A 15914-nucleotide genomic window follows, 5' to 3' on the forward strand; every position below is an offset into this window, starting at 1 on the left:
AAGGCCACGAAGCACTAAGACAGACCGCGAGGTTGCTCTCCTTTAAGTCAATTACATCAGGGGGCGTGGAGCTTTCTGGAAGGAAGGTGGGGGGGGGGGCCCAAGGTCTTATTGCCGGTCGAATGCCCCAGGGCCACAGCGGAGGCTGAGGCTGTCTGAGAGTCAGTCACCGGCCTGGAGGCCTGCAGACCAAGGCAGGGCAAGGCTGACAGCAGAGAGCGGCGAGTGTGGCGTCAGCGACGTGCCGGCCCCCTGTGCACTTCAGACAGGCACCCTGTTCTCCCTGGCCCACTTCTTCATGGCCCGGATGATGTACTCCACCTGGGTGTTCCCCGTGCTCCTCAGCAGATGCAGCACATCTCGGAGGGTCTCTCTGAGGAGAAGACGGAGGGGCAGAGTGTTCAGCAGAGAATGACAACGAGCATGTGGACATCCACGCACACACATTTACACAGCTTCACAAAGCCGAGGAACGGGGCACTTCTCCGAGGGAAAGCACAGACTAATCAATACGGGCAAGGAGAGTCAAGGCCTAAGATTTGGCAAGCGCCCCAAGTCTGTGTTTCAATTAATTTTAAATTAACTTAAAACGTAGGTTTTAAGTTGTTGTTGTTCTTAGGGGCCATCAAATCAGTTCCAGCTCACAGTGACCCTGTGTACGATACAACCCAACCCCGCCTGGTCGCGCACCAGCCTCACGTGGCCTGCTGTCTCTGAGCCACGGTGGCAGCCACGGTGTCAGTCCAACCTCTGAGGGCCCTCCTCTTTCTCACGGACCCTCTACTTCGCATGCAAACATCCCCACTCCCTTCGCAAACCCTGGCTTCCCTGCGGCCGCTCCCCGTCCCTCCTGCATTTCCTCAAGCAGCCTCGGTCCCCTCTGTCATTTCACTCAGGTGCGGCACTAGATGTCAGGCAGGGAGGAATTTCTGACAGATTACTTACTTATAAAATTTATTATTCATACATCAGTAACAAATATAGTCCATGAAGTTATTTTTAGAAAACAGAATGTAGTTTTAAATGTTTGAATTTTTACAATGTTATAATGCAGTCACGGGAGCTCTGGTAGCATAGTGGCTAAGGCACTTGACTGCTAACCAGAAGGCTGGCGGTTCAAACCCACCAGCCACTCCTCGGAAGGAAGGTTGGGCAATCCTACTTCCGTAGTGATACTGCCTCGGAAACCCAAGGAGGGGTCGCTATGAGTCAGGGCTGACTCCACGGCACATAACAACAACAACAACAACAATGCAGTCACAAGCCACTTAATTTCATGTAATCTTCTCAGTATTTCTAAGACTATGAGAAGGCAAACAAACAAATAACAGCAAAGAAGTCTCCACCTTCTATGCTGTGACGCATTACTCTGCTCGGCGTTCTCTGGGTCTAAATTAAAAGACACCGCAGTGCCGCGGGGCACTCCACGCCCCTAACTGTGGCCCTCGTCCTGCTGGAGGGCCGCAGGGCACACCACGTCTCCGGTGTCTGATTTACAACAATCTGATTCTACAAAATACAGAAAATCTGGATGAAAGATATCAGATAAAAATAGACCATCTCAACATTTTACTCATCGTTCTAAAATTGCTTTCAAATTCTGCCCTTCCAAAAGACGTCACCCAGGAAAGCCATGCTTTCCCTCGTAAACGGACCGGCGTGCAGAGGCAGGCCTGGGCCTGCTCACTCACTTGGGCTCTCTGCCCGCCAGGATCATCTGGAAGATGCCCACACAGGCGCCCCGCTTGCCTTCCCAGTACTCAGGGTTGGGGTCCAGCCTCTCGAGGACGTCAAAGGCCTTGGCTGAGTAGAAAAACTGGCCCACCTGCATGGAGGAAGGCATTATGGTAAAACTTGTGGCAGAAAACAGCAGAGTGAAACAAGACATACAGACACCCCAAGACAGAACACAACCCGTGCCCGGGTAAGGAGAACATGTTCAGTGAGCAATCAGCTAGGGCCCCCTCCACACTAAAACAAGGAAGAAGAGGATCACAGGTGGGCTCCTGAGTTCCATTTAAGTCCGCCCACCTACACCCGTTCAGTTCTCAGTGCACTGTTTTCTATGCACGGTCAAGTGAGGCTGTCATCGACACGTTGGTCATTCCTTCTAATTTAGTTCTAATCCTGGGACACACTCTGATGACCGTGCTTTCAACTAGGTGTTTTCAAGTCTCCTCAAGACATCCCGTGAATCACTCCTATCATTCATGATCAGGTTCAACCTGCCAGAGTGGTTTTCCCCGACCTTGTTCCCAAATTCCCCCAACGCCTACACGTGCACTGCACTTGTTTTGACGGACATCTTTCCCAAATAAACAACACGTCCTTGGCCCTGAAGGGCATGCTGATACAGTTTGCTCAGCTGAGTTTTCCTGATGGCCTCAGAAATGCCCATGACACTAACTGTGCTGATGGCTTCACATGTCAGGCCGCCTCCCGCCATGTGGTCAGTTACTCCTCCATTCCTGTTGGCTGCTGTTCTCAACCTCTACCGACCTCGTGAGGCTTCAAGTGCATTCTCAGCTTAGCTTGACCCTGAACCTCACGGGGACACCTGCCTTCCTCCTTCAGTCAGAGTATCCTCCCACCTCCTGCAGCCTCCGTCCTCTCTGCCTCCGTCACAGGAAGAGACCTTACTCCCTTCAAGGTCAGACCGTCGTCCTCTGCGCTTTTATTTTTTATCGTGTAACCGCACACATAGAATGGTGCAAAAACGCACACGACAGATCAACGGCTGATTAAAAGTCTAACTTTTAACACAAGGGTAACCACTGCCTGGGTCAAGAAATGAACCTCCAACAGCAAAACGGCCACTCCCTGCGGCACTCCAGAGCACGCTGCTCCCGCTCTCTAAAGGCCGCCCCTGTCACTCCGGAGCACGCCCACTCCCGCTCCCTGGAGGGATGCCTGCTCGATTTTCCAGCTTCACCATCTACGTCCGCACCTTTAGACGACACCGTGGAGCTCTGCCTCTCGGCACTGGAGCTGGGTGACAGCCTTTGTCCTGCTTCCATTACCCTTATGTCCCTAAGACTCATCCCGATTATCCAGCACAGCTCTAGGAGGCTCAGCTCCTCAAAACTTACCTGGGGATAAAGACAGGGTCCCAGGGAGTTACAAAGACTGTGCAGAGCAGGCCTGGGGCCTTCCCCAGCTCTCCGAGGGGTCACAGCTCACAGAGTACAGCACAACACCACAGTGTCCCACAACACCGGGGTCACACCCAGGAAGGTGGCATTGGTACCGTGTGTGTAGTTACGCATCAGAATCCCTGAGGCTCAGTATTTAAAGGCTTTGAATCTGGAGGACAGGGGCCCTGGGAGGCACAAGTGGTCTTTCACCCACAGGCTGGCAGTTTGAAACTACCCAGCAGCGCCATAAGAAAAGGCCTGTCAAGATTACAGCCAAGAAAACGCTGTGGAGCCCAGTGCTGCTCTGCACACCCGGGGCGGATACACGTCAGAACTGACTCAGCGCCGACCACCTCCATGGGCCTCAGGGCAGGACCCCAGACTCCTCTGTCCTCCCTGCCGCTCCAACTCCTCTCCCTCTCTTTCTCTCTCTCTCCCTCTCTCTCTCTCTCCCTCTCTCTCTCGCACACACAGCCCCTTCCTAAATCTGACTGGCACCTCATCCTCTTCCTCTGGTCCCTCTGCCTCTCCTGTGTATTCCTGTCCACCATCTGCACCGTGGTCTTCCCCCAGGTTTGGTCTGTGACCCCTGCACTTCTCCTTTTACTTCCTGTCCTGGGCAGTCTCACTTCTTCTCAGGACTTCAATCATTATTTCAATGCTGAGGATTCCACTCTGTGTCCCCAGATGCCAGGGGACAGCTCTCGGGAGCTGCAGAAGCAACTTTCCAACTACCAGAGGCGATCTCGGCCGGATGGCCCCTAAGATTCACGTTCCTGAAATCTAACCGTCCTCCCTAAGTCATTGTTTCATATATGAGTGAAAGCCTGAAAAGTGCCCCTCTTGGAGGTCAGTTCATAAAAGGACTGGTCTGGTGTCATGCTGGGGATCCCCCTGGAGCATGGGTTCCCAACGTCCGCCAGCCAGCGTGGCGTGCAGGGCTGCTCTCTGCCCACCGCCGGCCCCACAGACGCACCTTGTAGCAGTCATTCGCAATAAGCTGCAGGAGGCTGAAGGACTCTCCCGACGTCTCCATCTTCAGATAAAGCTCCCAGGCCAGTCTCGGTTTCTTATTCATAATATCTGCAAACAACAGCAGCAGAGGCTTTGCTTCTCAGTGTATGAGAGACACATTGCCACATCCTACTGCCCTGTGGCCGCAGTCCTACACTCAAGAGACACAAAGTGACGGTTGGATCTGCATCACAGGAAGCCTACGCGGTGCTGTTAGCCGGCTGGTCTCCCGGCAGATTCTACCTTAGCTGAAGCATTTGTTAGGACGCCAGAGAACCACGCCTTTTTAGATCGGTTGATTTCTAGTTGCTCTCATTCTATTCATGAGCTTAGAAGGGAACAGTGGTCCTTCAGTCAATCCTAGCCATGAAGTCCAACCTTCCTTACAGTATCTGATGGCTAAAATCTCCCTGTGACCACAAAAACTCAGTGAGCACTTCAAATTCGAGTAAAATAAAGAGGAGAAGGGAAGAGCAAGCAAGAAGGCGCAGGCTGCAGGGTGTACAAAGTGGGCACTTTCGGTGCACTGTCCCTTCTCAGGCCTGCGCCACAGTGAGCGGGTCAGAGTGTCACCGCGTCATCCCACCAACGCCACTGCCCTGAGAGCCCGGAAGCTTCCGGGGTGCTGATGGGAGACCATGGCACCTTTACAACTGCAAGGCCTGATCTAAGTGCTGGGCCATGGTGCTGGGGGACCAATCACAGGGTAGCTTTGTCATACTGCACAATGCAACCTCACTGTGGCATTAACAACACTTAACTTCAGGGCTCATTCATTGCACAAAAGCAGAAAACAGCCATTTTCAATTCCACCCAGGAGACTATGCCGCAGAGAGGATAAAGTGGACGCCCTGTAGCGCGTGAAGGAGACTCACAGCACCGAGCTAACCAGCTGAGGTAGACGTAGTCGCTCTTCATCTTCTCACTCTGGATCAGGAGGAACACCTGCCAGAAGAGGAAAGAAGGGAAACCGTAAAGCTGCGTGCGCTGAAGTCCCTACTCTCAGCAGCTCACCTCAGGGTGATGAGCAAGGTCACCCTGGCGGGTCGGTGCTCCAAGTCATTAGCCGGAAGGGTCGAACCCATGAGCTGCTCCACAGGAGGCAGCTGCAGCAGTCAGCTCCTATATACAACCCTGGGTCCTCTGAGGAACAGTTTGACTCGGCCCTACAGGCCACTGCGTGTCAAAATCAACCCGATGGCAGGCCATAACAACAAAGGTGACTAAATTCTACACAGTCTGCTAAGAAAAGGGAAGGATGGAAAATAAACCACGTGATAACTCAGAATGCAAAAATTAAAACGTCAGAAATATACTTAAAGGTCACGAATGTCAGTGTAACGGACATCACACACTATCTATCCAGCATGAAACATTCCACATAAAGTAACCATGGCTTCTCATTTGGTGGTGTTGAATCGATTCCGACTCACAGCAGCCCCGCGTTCGACACAACAAAATGCTGCCTGCTCACAACCGTTGTGCCACCCTCACAACTGCTGCTAGCTTTGAGCACTGTGTCAGCCACTGTGCCAATCCATCTCATTGAGAGTTAGGGCCTGCAACTCTCAAACTTTGAGTACATTTTGGAGAAAATCTTTCTAAGCATCTTTTCTTGCAGCCTTAAATCTTTTTTAAATTAAAAAACCAATACATTCTTTTGGCAAAAGAGTCATGCTCAAAAGGAAGATATACCTTTTCAGTGCCCTGTTTCAGTGCTGTAAGGTAACTGCTACTAATGCTTTTTAAAAAAAGAAAAAATTCTCGTGATTTGGGTGGAAGTTTACAGAGCAAATTCACTTTCCATACAGCAGCTCACATACACTTTGTCTCATGACACTGACTGCAATCTCCCACAATGCAACAGCTCCCCTCCCACTTCCTCCCCATAGCCACCTCTTCCCTGTGTCCTTCCCTCCCACGTACTCCTGCCCCCTAAGCTGTCTCCTTGTACATACAAAGCCCTTCTATTCTCCCATGATTGATCTCTCCAAGGAGTATATCTACCTAATGTAAAAGTTCAGCTCATATGCCTGTCTTTTGTTTGGCTGGAAGCCACAGGAATGGGTGCAATTCCAGACCTGAAGGGCAGCTGGGGGCCATAGCCTCAGTGGTTCCACCAGGCTCCATCAGACCAGCAAACCTCGTCGCTTTTTTTTTTTTTTTTTTTTATGATTTTGAGTTTTGTTCCACATTGTTCTTCCTCTCTATCCAGGATCTCCTACACAGACCCCACTCTGAGTGGCTGACAGTGGTAGCCAGGCACTATCTAGTTCTTCTAGTCTCACAGTCGTATAGGCTGAGGATGGCATGGTGTACCAGTCCCTTGGACTAATTATTTCCATGTGTCTTTGGTTTTCTTTATTCTTCTTTGCCCTGGATGAGGTGAGACCCATAGTTGCATCTAGATGGCCACTTGCAAGGTTTTAAGATCCCAGTCTCTACTCACCAAAGTTGGATGTGTTGTTGTTGTTAGGTGCTGTCAAGTTGTCTCCAACTCAGTGACCCTATGCACAGCAGAATGAAACACTGCCCGGTCCTGCACCCAGTAATATATCAGACAGTGCTTCTCTGCTATTCATAAGGTTTTCCCTGGCCAATTTTTGAGAAGTGGATGGCCTCTTCCTTCTTCCTAGTCTGTCTCAGTCTGTAAGCTGAGTTGAAACCTGTGCACCATGTGCAACCCTGTTGGCATTTGACAAAACACCAGTGGCACAGCCTCAAGCCTCACAGCAACGTTTAATCCCCACAGGATGACAAACTGACAGACGAGTTTCTCTCCCTTAGCTGTTGGAAACCTCTCCGCCCTCCCCTTACTTAATTCTTACCTGGATAAAGTAGGAGGTGGAACAATGTTTTGTGTAGTATGTTATGCCAATTGAACTTGATGTCCCCTGTGACCATGGTCTCAAGCCCATAGGTCAAACTACTTGCTCCCTCTGGGTAGCTGGCTGTTGCCAAGAAGTGACTACAACCTCATCTCCTGTCAGCTTTACTATATACCTGGAAATTCTTACGGAACATAAAAATACACTTGTAGAAACATTGTTATGTCAACCGTATACATGGCTATTAATGCTTTTTATATATTCTTTAGGAACATTTAATATACATACAAACAAACATATTTTTCAAACAAATGGGAACACAAGTTTACCTTCCCAACTACACATCACTGCATGTCATCGGGCTTTTTTCTGAACTGAGTTCACCACCCTGAGTGTCCGTGCTTACATCCCGTTTCACATCTCGCTACGTGTTTTCTTCTATAACTTTTTTCACACTCAACATTGTGATCCTGAGATTGACTGACTGAATCATTCATATATTCATTCAATAAAAATATATTACGTTCCTACTAAGTACCAGATATTGATCTAAGCATCTGGACACATCAGCACACAAGACAGACCAAATCACTGCCCTTGTGAAATTCACATGCAAGCTAAAGGAGACAGGTAATAATGAGCATAAATATATTACATAGGCAAACATTTCTTACACAGGATACACAAAAGAGGGTATCTAGTAGACAAAAAACATGAAAAGGAACTCGGTTACACTAGTAATCAGGAACTGCAACTTAAATCTATGTCCACCAGAATGGCTCAAATAAAAATCCAGATAATATCAAGTGCTGACAAGGATGTGGAGTGACTGGAACTCATACACTGCTGGAACTGCATAAACTGGTTCAACCACTTTGGAAAACTATTTGGCCACATCAACTGAAGCTGAACATGTGCATATTCTATGACCTAGCAATTGGGTAACAGGCATATTCCTCTTCTAGTTATATGCCCAACAGAAATGCATACGTATGTTCACCACAAGACATGTACGAGAATGTTCATGGCAGCGGTATCTCTAATAGCCAAACACTATAAATAACCCAAATGCTGATTTACAGGAGAACGGATTAAAACTGTGGAAAACTATACAATGACAAGAATGAATGAAAAAGAGCTACAAGCAACAACATAAATGAATTTCATCACAGATGAATCTCACAAACATAATTTTGAACAAAAGAAGCCATATGATACAGGTACATGTTATATGATTTCATATGTATAAGTTTCAAATTCAGACAAATCAAACTATGGAGTTAAAAGTCAAGATAATGATTAGCTTTGAGGGGAGGAGTAGTCACTCTAAAGGAGAACAGAAATAGAGCCCGGATAACATTCTGTTTCATGATCTGGGTACTGATTATATAGGTGTATCTACTTTATGAAAATCCATTAAGCTATATGCTTATGATTTGTATACTTTTCTACATGAAGGTTCTAAATTCAAAAACCCATCAATTCTGACTCTCAATGATCCTATAGGGAAGAGTGGAACTGCCCCATAGGGTTTCCAAAATTATAAATCTTTATAAAAGCAAAGCCTAGAACAAACTAGTGGTGTAGTGATTAAAGCATTTGGTTGCTAACCAAAAGGTCAGTGGTTCTACTCCACCAGCCACTCTGTTGAAGAAAGATGAGGCTGTCTGCTTCTGTAAAGATTTATGGCCTTGGAAAACCAACTGGGGGTCGCTATAGTCAGTGTCAACTTGATGACAGCAAGTTGGGTTTTTTCGTTTTTGCCATCAAGTCAATTCTGACTCACAGAGTCCCTAGAAGACAGAGTAGAACTGCCCCCATAGAGTTTCCAAGGCTGTAATCTTCTCAGGAGACAGCCTCATCTTTTTCCCTCGGAGTTGCTGGTGGATTGGAACCACCCTCCTTTCAGTTGGCAGCCGAGCTCTGAGCCCCTGCATCACCAGGGCTCCTATTTATGTTATACTTCCATAAAATTTACCAAAAAAAGGAGAAAACCCGTAGTATGATTAATAGGGTGCCCGTCCCGCTGCACTTTCTACTGGAACCTAGCAGGAAAGGAACCTTCAAGGGTTCAATGGTCCTTTACCCGAGACCATGTTACTCCAGTGAGAAGAAGACAAACCAGGTGTTTCAGACAGAACCATGCAGATGCTTCCGAAGGCAGGCACCCACCTCCTCGCCCTCCCTGGTGTTGCCTGTCGCAGCTTTGGCTTGTGCGTAATTGAAGTTAAAGATGTCATCGTTGTAGAAGTAGCTCTGGAAAACAGCCCAAGAACAGGTCACGCTCAACTTCAACATATAGAACAGACACATCCTAATGGCAGATGAACACAGAAACAATCTTACGGGTTAGCTGACGCAAAAAATCCCACCTAGAAACGGCCAGTTCCAGGAGCATCTTATTTTCTCAGACACAGGCCTCGTAGCTGACTGACCTTAAATGAGTTGAGGTAAATTAAGACGTCATCAAACTGCTTCAGGAGGAAGAAGCAGGAAGCCATGCACTGCCTCCCTGGTATCGTATCTGAAATGGAGGGGAGACACCATGTATGTTCACAAACGAAAAGTTCGCTGTAGCTGAAATTCAAGTTATTTTATGATTGAGAGGGAGGAACGGATCCCAACACATGCTTCTAGACTCTGGAGTTAGATTCTCTGTGGTGGGCGACAGTCCAGCGTCATGGAGTCAGGGTTCTCTGAGTGACCAGTCATCTTCCTGGGGGTTACCTCGCAGAGCCCCAGGTGAGCAATGCCCGGCGGGGGCACTGGCTAAAGGATTCCCAGACGGTTCTCCGGGACTCTGATGCTCATCCAGCCCTAACTCCTACACCCTCGGCTCATGTGGCTTAGTCTCCATCCTCACTTGCCTAGGACAACCTGGCATCCCAATCTCGAGTGCAGAGATAGCCCACGTGGAAGCCCCTGACCTGAGGTAGCACTGAGTCCTGCCGACAGCAGATTCCCATTTGGGGTAGTGGAGGGTCAGCGGGACTTTCACCCCATCGACGATATGCTCGGTCTCCCCCACCCGCTTCAGTGCTGGTTCCACAGCACTTATCACAGTCTGATACACTACGTAATAATGCATTGCTTTATTGCGTTGAACAGCTTGGCTGTCCCCACCAGACTGGAAGCCCCACAAGGGAGCAGGGTTTTCTTTTCCTCATTCCTGTATCCCCATGACCTTAGTAAGTTCTCGTTGCATGAGTGAATGAATGAAACGGAGGAAAATATTAAATGAACAGTGTTAGCTAAACATCTGAAAGAAAGTAAATATCCAGGGAGTGAGAATAATATTTAACTCCCAGCTCAGAATGAACACGGATGATTCAGAACAAAGGGCAGCTACAGAAAATGACACAGGCCGCCGTGGCGGTTCGCGTGGGCCTCCGGCCTTTATACAGCCGTCCTCAAACCTGAGTCTTGATTCCTAAAATTGCAGCCACAAGATCACTAGTGGAGAACCTAGGTGACTACCAGATAACTGGGGTATGAAAGCACTTCCTAAGTTTGATGCTAATGTCAGAAGTCCTTAGAGAAAAGGTACACTTAACTAAATAAAACTTTAATATAGGAAAAAAATATTGTAGGCAGTCAAAAGGCAAAACATCATCAGAGAAAAACATCTGCAACATGGCAAAACATTAGTGTATCTAGAAAGCCTGATAAATTACTAAAAACTAACATTTAAAACTGAAGACCAAATCCACAGTTTTAAACTCTCAGGAAGTGCAGAATGCATTTAAGCACCTGTGTTTCATCTCCCACTCCCTTAAGCTGAGACAGTTCTGGGAAGGCATGGCAGTTTTCTCTCCTATTCCTGGCCTCCTGCTTTATAAGGGGACTCCTCACAGATGTGCCCCGGACAGAGAAACAGCCCCGGTAGGTCTACGCTCAGACCCAACGATGAGCCACGCTCCTAAGAACGGATGCCAGACATACCACATTCACTCGCTGATCCTCCCACCAGCTGGAAGAATTGCTGCGCAATTTTCATATGGTCCCTCTGGAAAAATGAAAGCAGAGCTGGTGTACAGGGAGAAGGGAAGATACCTTATTTGTATCACCCTTTGTGGGTTTAACACATGTCAGCATTTCATGTGTGTGAAATGTTGACACAAACAGTATTAATTCTGGTTACCACAAGCCGGGGAAAAAGATAACCTGAAACTAAATTAAAACCCACCCAGGGTCAGACAGAAAAGGGGGAAACAATTCCAAAGCCCAATTCTATCCTGATGGTACCCTCACTAATAAACTCATTCAACAGGTATTTACTGCTCTTGTTCCATGTATCAGACCCTACATAAGAACTACACTTGTAACAATGAGTATTTACTTAACGACATTTTGTATTCAACAACTATTTACTGCCTGTCCACTGTGGGCAAAGGGGAGCAAGCTGGAGATACAAAGATTTATTCATATCCTACTTTGTTCCAAAAAGGAGCTCTGGTGGCACAGTGGTTAAATGCTTGGCTGCTAACCGAAAGGTTGGTGGTTTGAACCCGCCACCTGCTCCTCAGGACAAAGATGCAGCAGTCTACTTCCATGAAGATGAGAGCCTTGGGAACCCTCTGGGGCAATTCTACTCTGTCCTATAAGATCACTAAGTCGGAATTCAACTCGACAGCAATGGCTTGGCTGTTCCAGAAAGAACTTACTACAGCCTGTTAATGAGTAACAGTTTATCTGCAGACAGTGTTTTTTCCCAGAGAATATTTCTCCCCATTTCACACATGACGAGATCACAGCTCGGAGAGCCCACGGTTAGGAAAGCCAAGTCCTGCCCCAGGACCCAGCAGTGCAGGGATCCGCCGCTGCGCTGCTGGAGACAGGGCTCCGTCCAAACAGAGCGGTTCTCAGCCTCCAGACCTCCCCTTTGTCTCCAAGGAACACACGGCTCTTCAGACAACGGGGTCCGGGCTGGGGGCAGACGAAGGAGGGACCCGCAGAGGAGCCCGTCTGTAAGCTCCTGGGCCTGCCTTTCTCATCTTTTCCACACATGGGAACTCTGTAAACTATGGACTACCAGTGACTCACCGACCCCATTTCCTGGCCAAGGGCTGCGTTGACTACTCCTTTGAGGATATACTCCTGGAAACATGGAAAAACACTGATTAATCTGAGAGGAATGTAGGCCTAGGAGATCCACCTTTCGTGCTAATTCCTTGTGTTGACTCAACGCTCAGTAAATATGAACAAAAGTTACCCAGAGTCTGTTTGTTCAGCTCCTGCCTTAAATGATAGAATTAGGAGCCTTTCCGTTTAATTCCCAGGAGACAGCAGATAAATAACAGAATTCACCTTTTGCAAATTCTCATTCTTCAGCAGAAATAACTCAGTGCAAACTTCCAGGAGATAAAGCGTGTTTTATTTCAACTCAATGGGAAAACATTACCAGTACAATGTTGATGTAAGATTTTCTATCACCTTATCAGCTGCCGCTCCTGTCTGTGACTGTATCATATGTGCTATTTTCCTCTGCCAACTGCTTAATAATTTTCTTTTCCTAGTGGTCCTTCCCCTCAGGAAAAAAAAAAAAAAAAACCTCTGACTCCCACGTGTAAGGCAGTCTCTCGTTTGGAAGACCCGGCCTCTGCTTCAGATTTGATTCAAGTTTTTGACAGATTCCCTCCCTCAGCAGTTGTACCGATGTTTATGGGAAGGTTCATTTTATTGAGGAGACTCAAGTAAAGTGCTGTGTGAAAGATGCTGAAGCTTTTAATACACTTGAGAAACATGCCTGATCAGACCCCATGGGGCCTGGGAACATTTTCATTCATTCCCTCGCTCAATAAAAGGAATGCCTACTACGTGTCAGGCAGTGTACTTAGCACTGGCCGTACAACACAGACACAGTCCCTGACTGGAAGGGATTAACAATCCAGTAGGGGAGAAACGAAAGTTATGGAAGATTATCCTTGTGAGACACGTGTACAGGGATCCTCAACTTACAACGGGGTCCTGTTCTGATAACTCCATCATACGTTGGTTCTGACCTAAGTTGACTACCTCATTGTTTTTTCGTTATTATCAGTATTTTTATTTGTGTTTGGGGGTTGGGATGAGAATGATAACCTTAGCAGATTCCATGCTGCATACCGTATGTCGTACATATCATTAACAACAAGATGTACCCAAAAAAAGGGTATGGTCACAAGTGCTGTGAGTCATACTTGACAACGTCATAAGTCGGGGACGACCTACACATACCTAGTTGTTAGTTTCATCATCACACGAGATTTGAGTATTCTCAAATGTTAACCCTCTTGAAGAATGACCACACAGAAGGGAGTTTAAAAACATCAGAAAGCCCAGAATATTAACTTTCATCTCAGAAGCATCACTACAGTGGAATATAATGTCTAGATCAATATTTAGGGTCTTTCAGCTACATTTCTGAAGTTCTACTGACTATCAACAGAACTTGGTTGGTACGAATGTAAAACATTATTAATTACCTGAGGAGTAGTAGGTTCTAGATCCTTAATTAAGTTGTAAGCTTCTTGTACATCATCTGAAATATAAGAAAAACACCTACAATTATGCATTAATAATCAGAATGTGAAATGTACGAAGGATGAGTCTGGGAAAATCGCAAGTTGTCAGAACTGAAATAGTATGCCCAAAGACCAATATCCTAGGCATTTCTGAGTTGAACTGAACAATCATATGATCTACTATGCTGGGAATGACAAACTGAAGAGGAATGGCGTCACATTTATCAGCAAAGGCAACATTTCAAGATGTATCCAGCAATACAGAGTTGTCAGTGATAGGACTAACATCCATACGCCTACAAAGAAGACCAGTTAATAGAGCTGCTACTCAAATTTGCATACCAACCACTAACGCCAAACACAAAGAAGATGAAGATTTTTACCAATTTCTACAGTCTAAAAACAAATATGCAACCAAGATGCACTGATAATTACTGGTGATTGGAAAGCAAAAATTGGAAAGAAAGAAGGACTGGTGGTCGGAAAATATGGCCTTGATGATAGGAATGGCGTTGGAGATGACATGATAGAATTCTGTAAGACCAATGACTTATTCAACAACATAAGCTAGAATTACATACATGGACCTCACCAGATGGAATATACAGGAATCAAATCAACTATATTTGTGGAAAGAGACAATGGAAAAGCTCAATGTCATCAGTCAGAACAAGGCCAGGGCCAACTGCAGAAAAGACCATCAATGCTCATATGCAAGTTCAAGATGAAGCTGAAAATAATTAAAACAAGTCTATGAGAGCCAACATACTACCTTGAGTATAGACCACCTGAATGTAGAAACCATCTTAAAAACAGATTTGACACATTGAACACTAATGACTGAAAACCAGATGAGATGTGGGATGACATCCTGGACATAAATGCATGAAGAAAGCAAAAGGTCATGAAAAAGGCAGGAAAGAAAGAAAAGACCAAAATGGATGTCAGAAGAGACTCTGAAACTTGCCCCTGAATGTAGAGTAACTAAAGAAACTGGAAGAAATGATGAAGTAAAAGAGGTGAAGAATAGGTTTCAAAGAGTGGCTCTAGAAGACAAAGTGAAGTATTATAATGAAATGTGCAAAGATCTGGGGTTAGAAAACCAAAAGGGAAGAACATGCTCAGCATTTCTCAAGCTGAAAGAGCTGAAGAAAAATTCAAGCCTTGAGTTGCAATATTAAAGGACTCCATGGGCAAAATACTGAATGACACAGGAACTATCAAAGGAGGATGGAAGGGATATAGAGTTACTATGCCAAAGAGAAGGAGCTCTGGTGGTATAGTGGTTAAAGCATTCGAATGCTAACCAAAAGGTCAGTGGTTTGAAGCTGCCAGCTGTTCCACGGGAGAAAGATGAGACAGTCTGTTTCTGCAAAGATTTATAACCTTGGAAACCCTATGGGGCAGTTCTACTCTGTCCTAAAGCATCCTAAAGTCAAAATCGACTTGATGGCGGTGGGTTTGATTTTTTGGTTCAGTACCAAAAGGAACTGATCATCATTCAACCATTTCAGGAGGTAGCAGTTGATCAAGAATTGATGGTATTGAAGGAAGAAGTCTAAGCTGCAGTGAAGGAACTGGTGAAAAAAAAAAGCTTCAGGAACTGATAGAATACCAATTGACATGTTTCAACAAACAAATTCAGTGCTAGAACTACTCACTTCTCTATGCCAAGAAATCTGGAAGATGACTACCTGGCCGACTGAATGGCATAGATCCCTATCTGTGCTCATCCCAATGGAAGATGATCCGACAACTGTGGATGTTATGGAACAACATCACTCACATCACTGCAGTTTTGCTCAAGAAAATTCAAAAATGGTGTTCTGATTACCTAGTGCCACAAATGGAACAGCTTGAACTAACAGTTTGGAGGCTTTAAGTCCGAGGTGAAAGTGCCAGGCTCTAGGGGCTGGGTGAAAGCCCCTCAACCTTGGCCTTCAGCTCTGCCTCCTGCTCCCAGCCCACTGGAGCTAGAGGCTTTTCTTCACTCAGCTGCTGGCTGCTGAGGCTGACAAGCCCAAGCCTGACAAGTAAAAAGGCACAGTCCTGATGTTACCAAAGCACATGGCAGGTCATTAATTCAAGTCCATTGAAAGTCCCAAGGTCAGCAGAGCATGGCAGGCTGCTGAACAACGACACAACTACATGCAGGGTTCAAGCGTGCCATAAGCTAGAGACCATTCCCAAAGCTGTTTCTTATATACGGAAGCAGACCACATCCCCAAAGCAGCTACTCACCTGCTCCACAAGATTCCACCATGGAGTTTATTACCAATCTCACCATGGGGAATAACCACATTCAGCTGCCCAGCCACTCAACCAGACCCAGCCAAGTTCACACACAAACTTAACCACCACAAACAGGTTGTAGCATTAGATTGACAGAACTGATGGAAATTCAAACTGGATTCAGAAGTGGATATCACTGCTGA

The 15914-nt window shown here is 46.5% G+C and overlaps 1 protein-coding gene across 1 annotated transcript in view; it reads right to left on the bottom strand.

Moving 5' to 3' along the window:
• Positions 1-261: 261 nt before the first annotated feature.
• TTC26 (tetratricopeptide repeat domain 26) overlaps positions 262-15914 on the bottom strand; it is a 39211-nt gene continuing 23558 nt past the window's right edge. The window contains exons 9-17 of the mRNA XM_007952770.1: positions 13441-13496; positions 12020-12073; positions 10919-10982; positions 9412-9500; positions 9149-9232; positions 5024-5093; positions 4111-4217; positions 1692-1825; positions 262-373 (exon numbers count right to left, since the gene is read on the bottom strand). Coding sequence (XP_007950961.1) covers positions 262-373; positions 1692-1825; positions 4111-4217; positions 5024-5093; positions 9149-9232; positions 9412-9500; positions 10919-10982; positions 12020-12073; positions 13441-13496 — 770 coding nt within the window. The remainder of the gene's footprint in view (positions 374-1691; positions 1826-4110; positions 4218-5023; positions 5094-9148; positions 9233-9411; positions 9501-10918; positions 10983-12019; positions 12074-13440; positions 13497-15914) is intronic.

The sequence above is a fragment of the Orycteropus afer genome, unplaced genomic scaffold (genome assembly GCF_000298275.1).
Source record: "Orycteropus afer afer isolate SDZICR_OR568_19922 unplaced genomic scaffold, OryAfe1.0 scaffold00358, whole genome shotgun sequence".
In the NCBI taxonomy this organism is placed as follows: Eukaryota; Metazoa; Chordata; class Mammalia; order Tubulidentata; family Orycteropodidae; genus Orycteropus; species Orycteropus afer.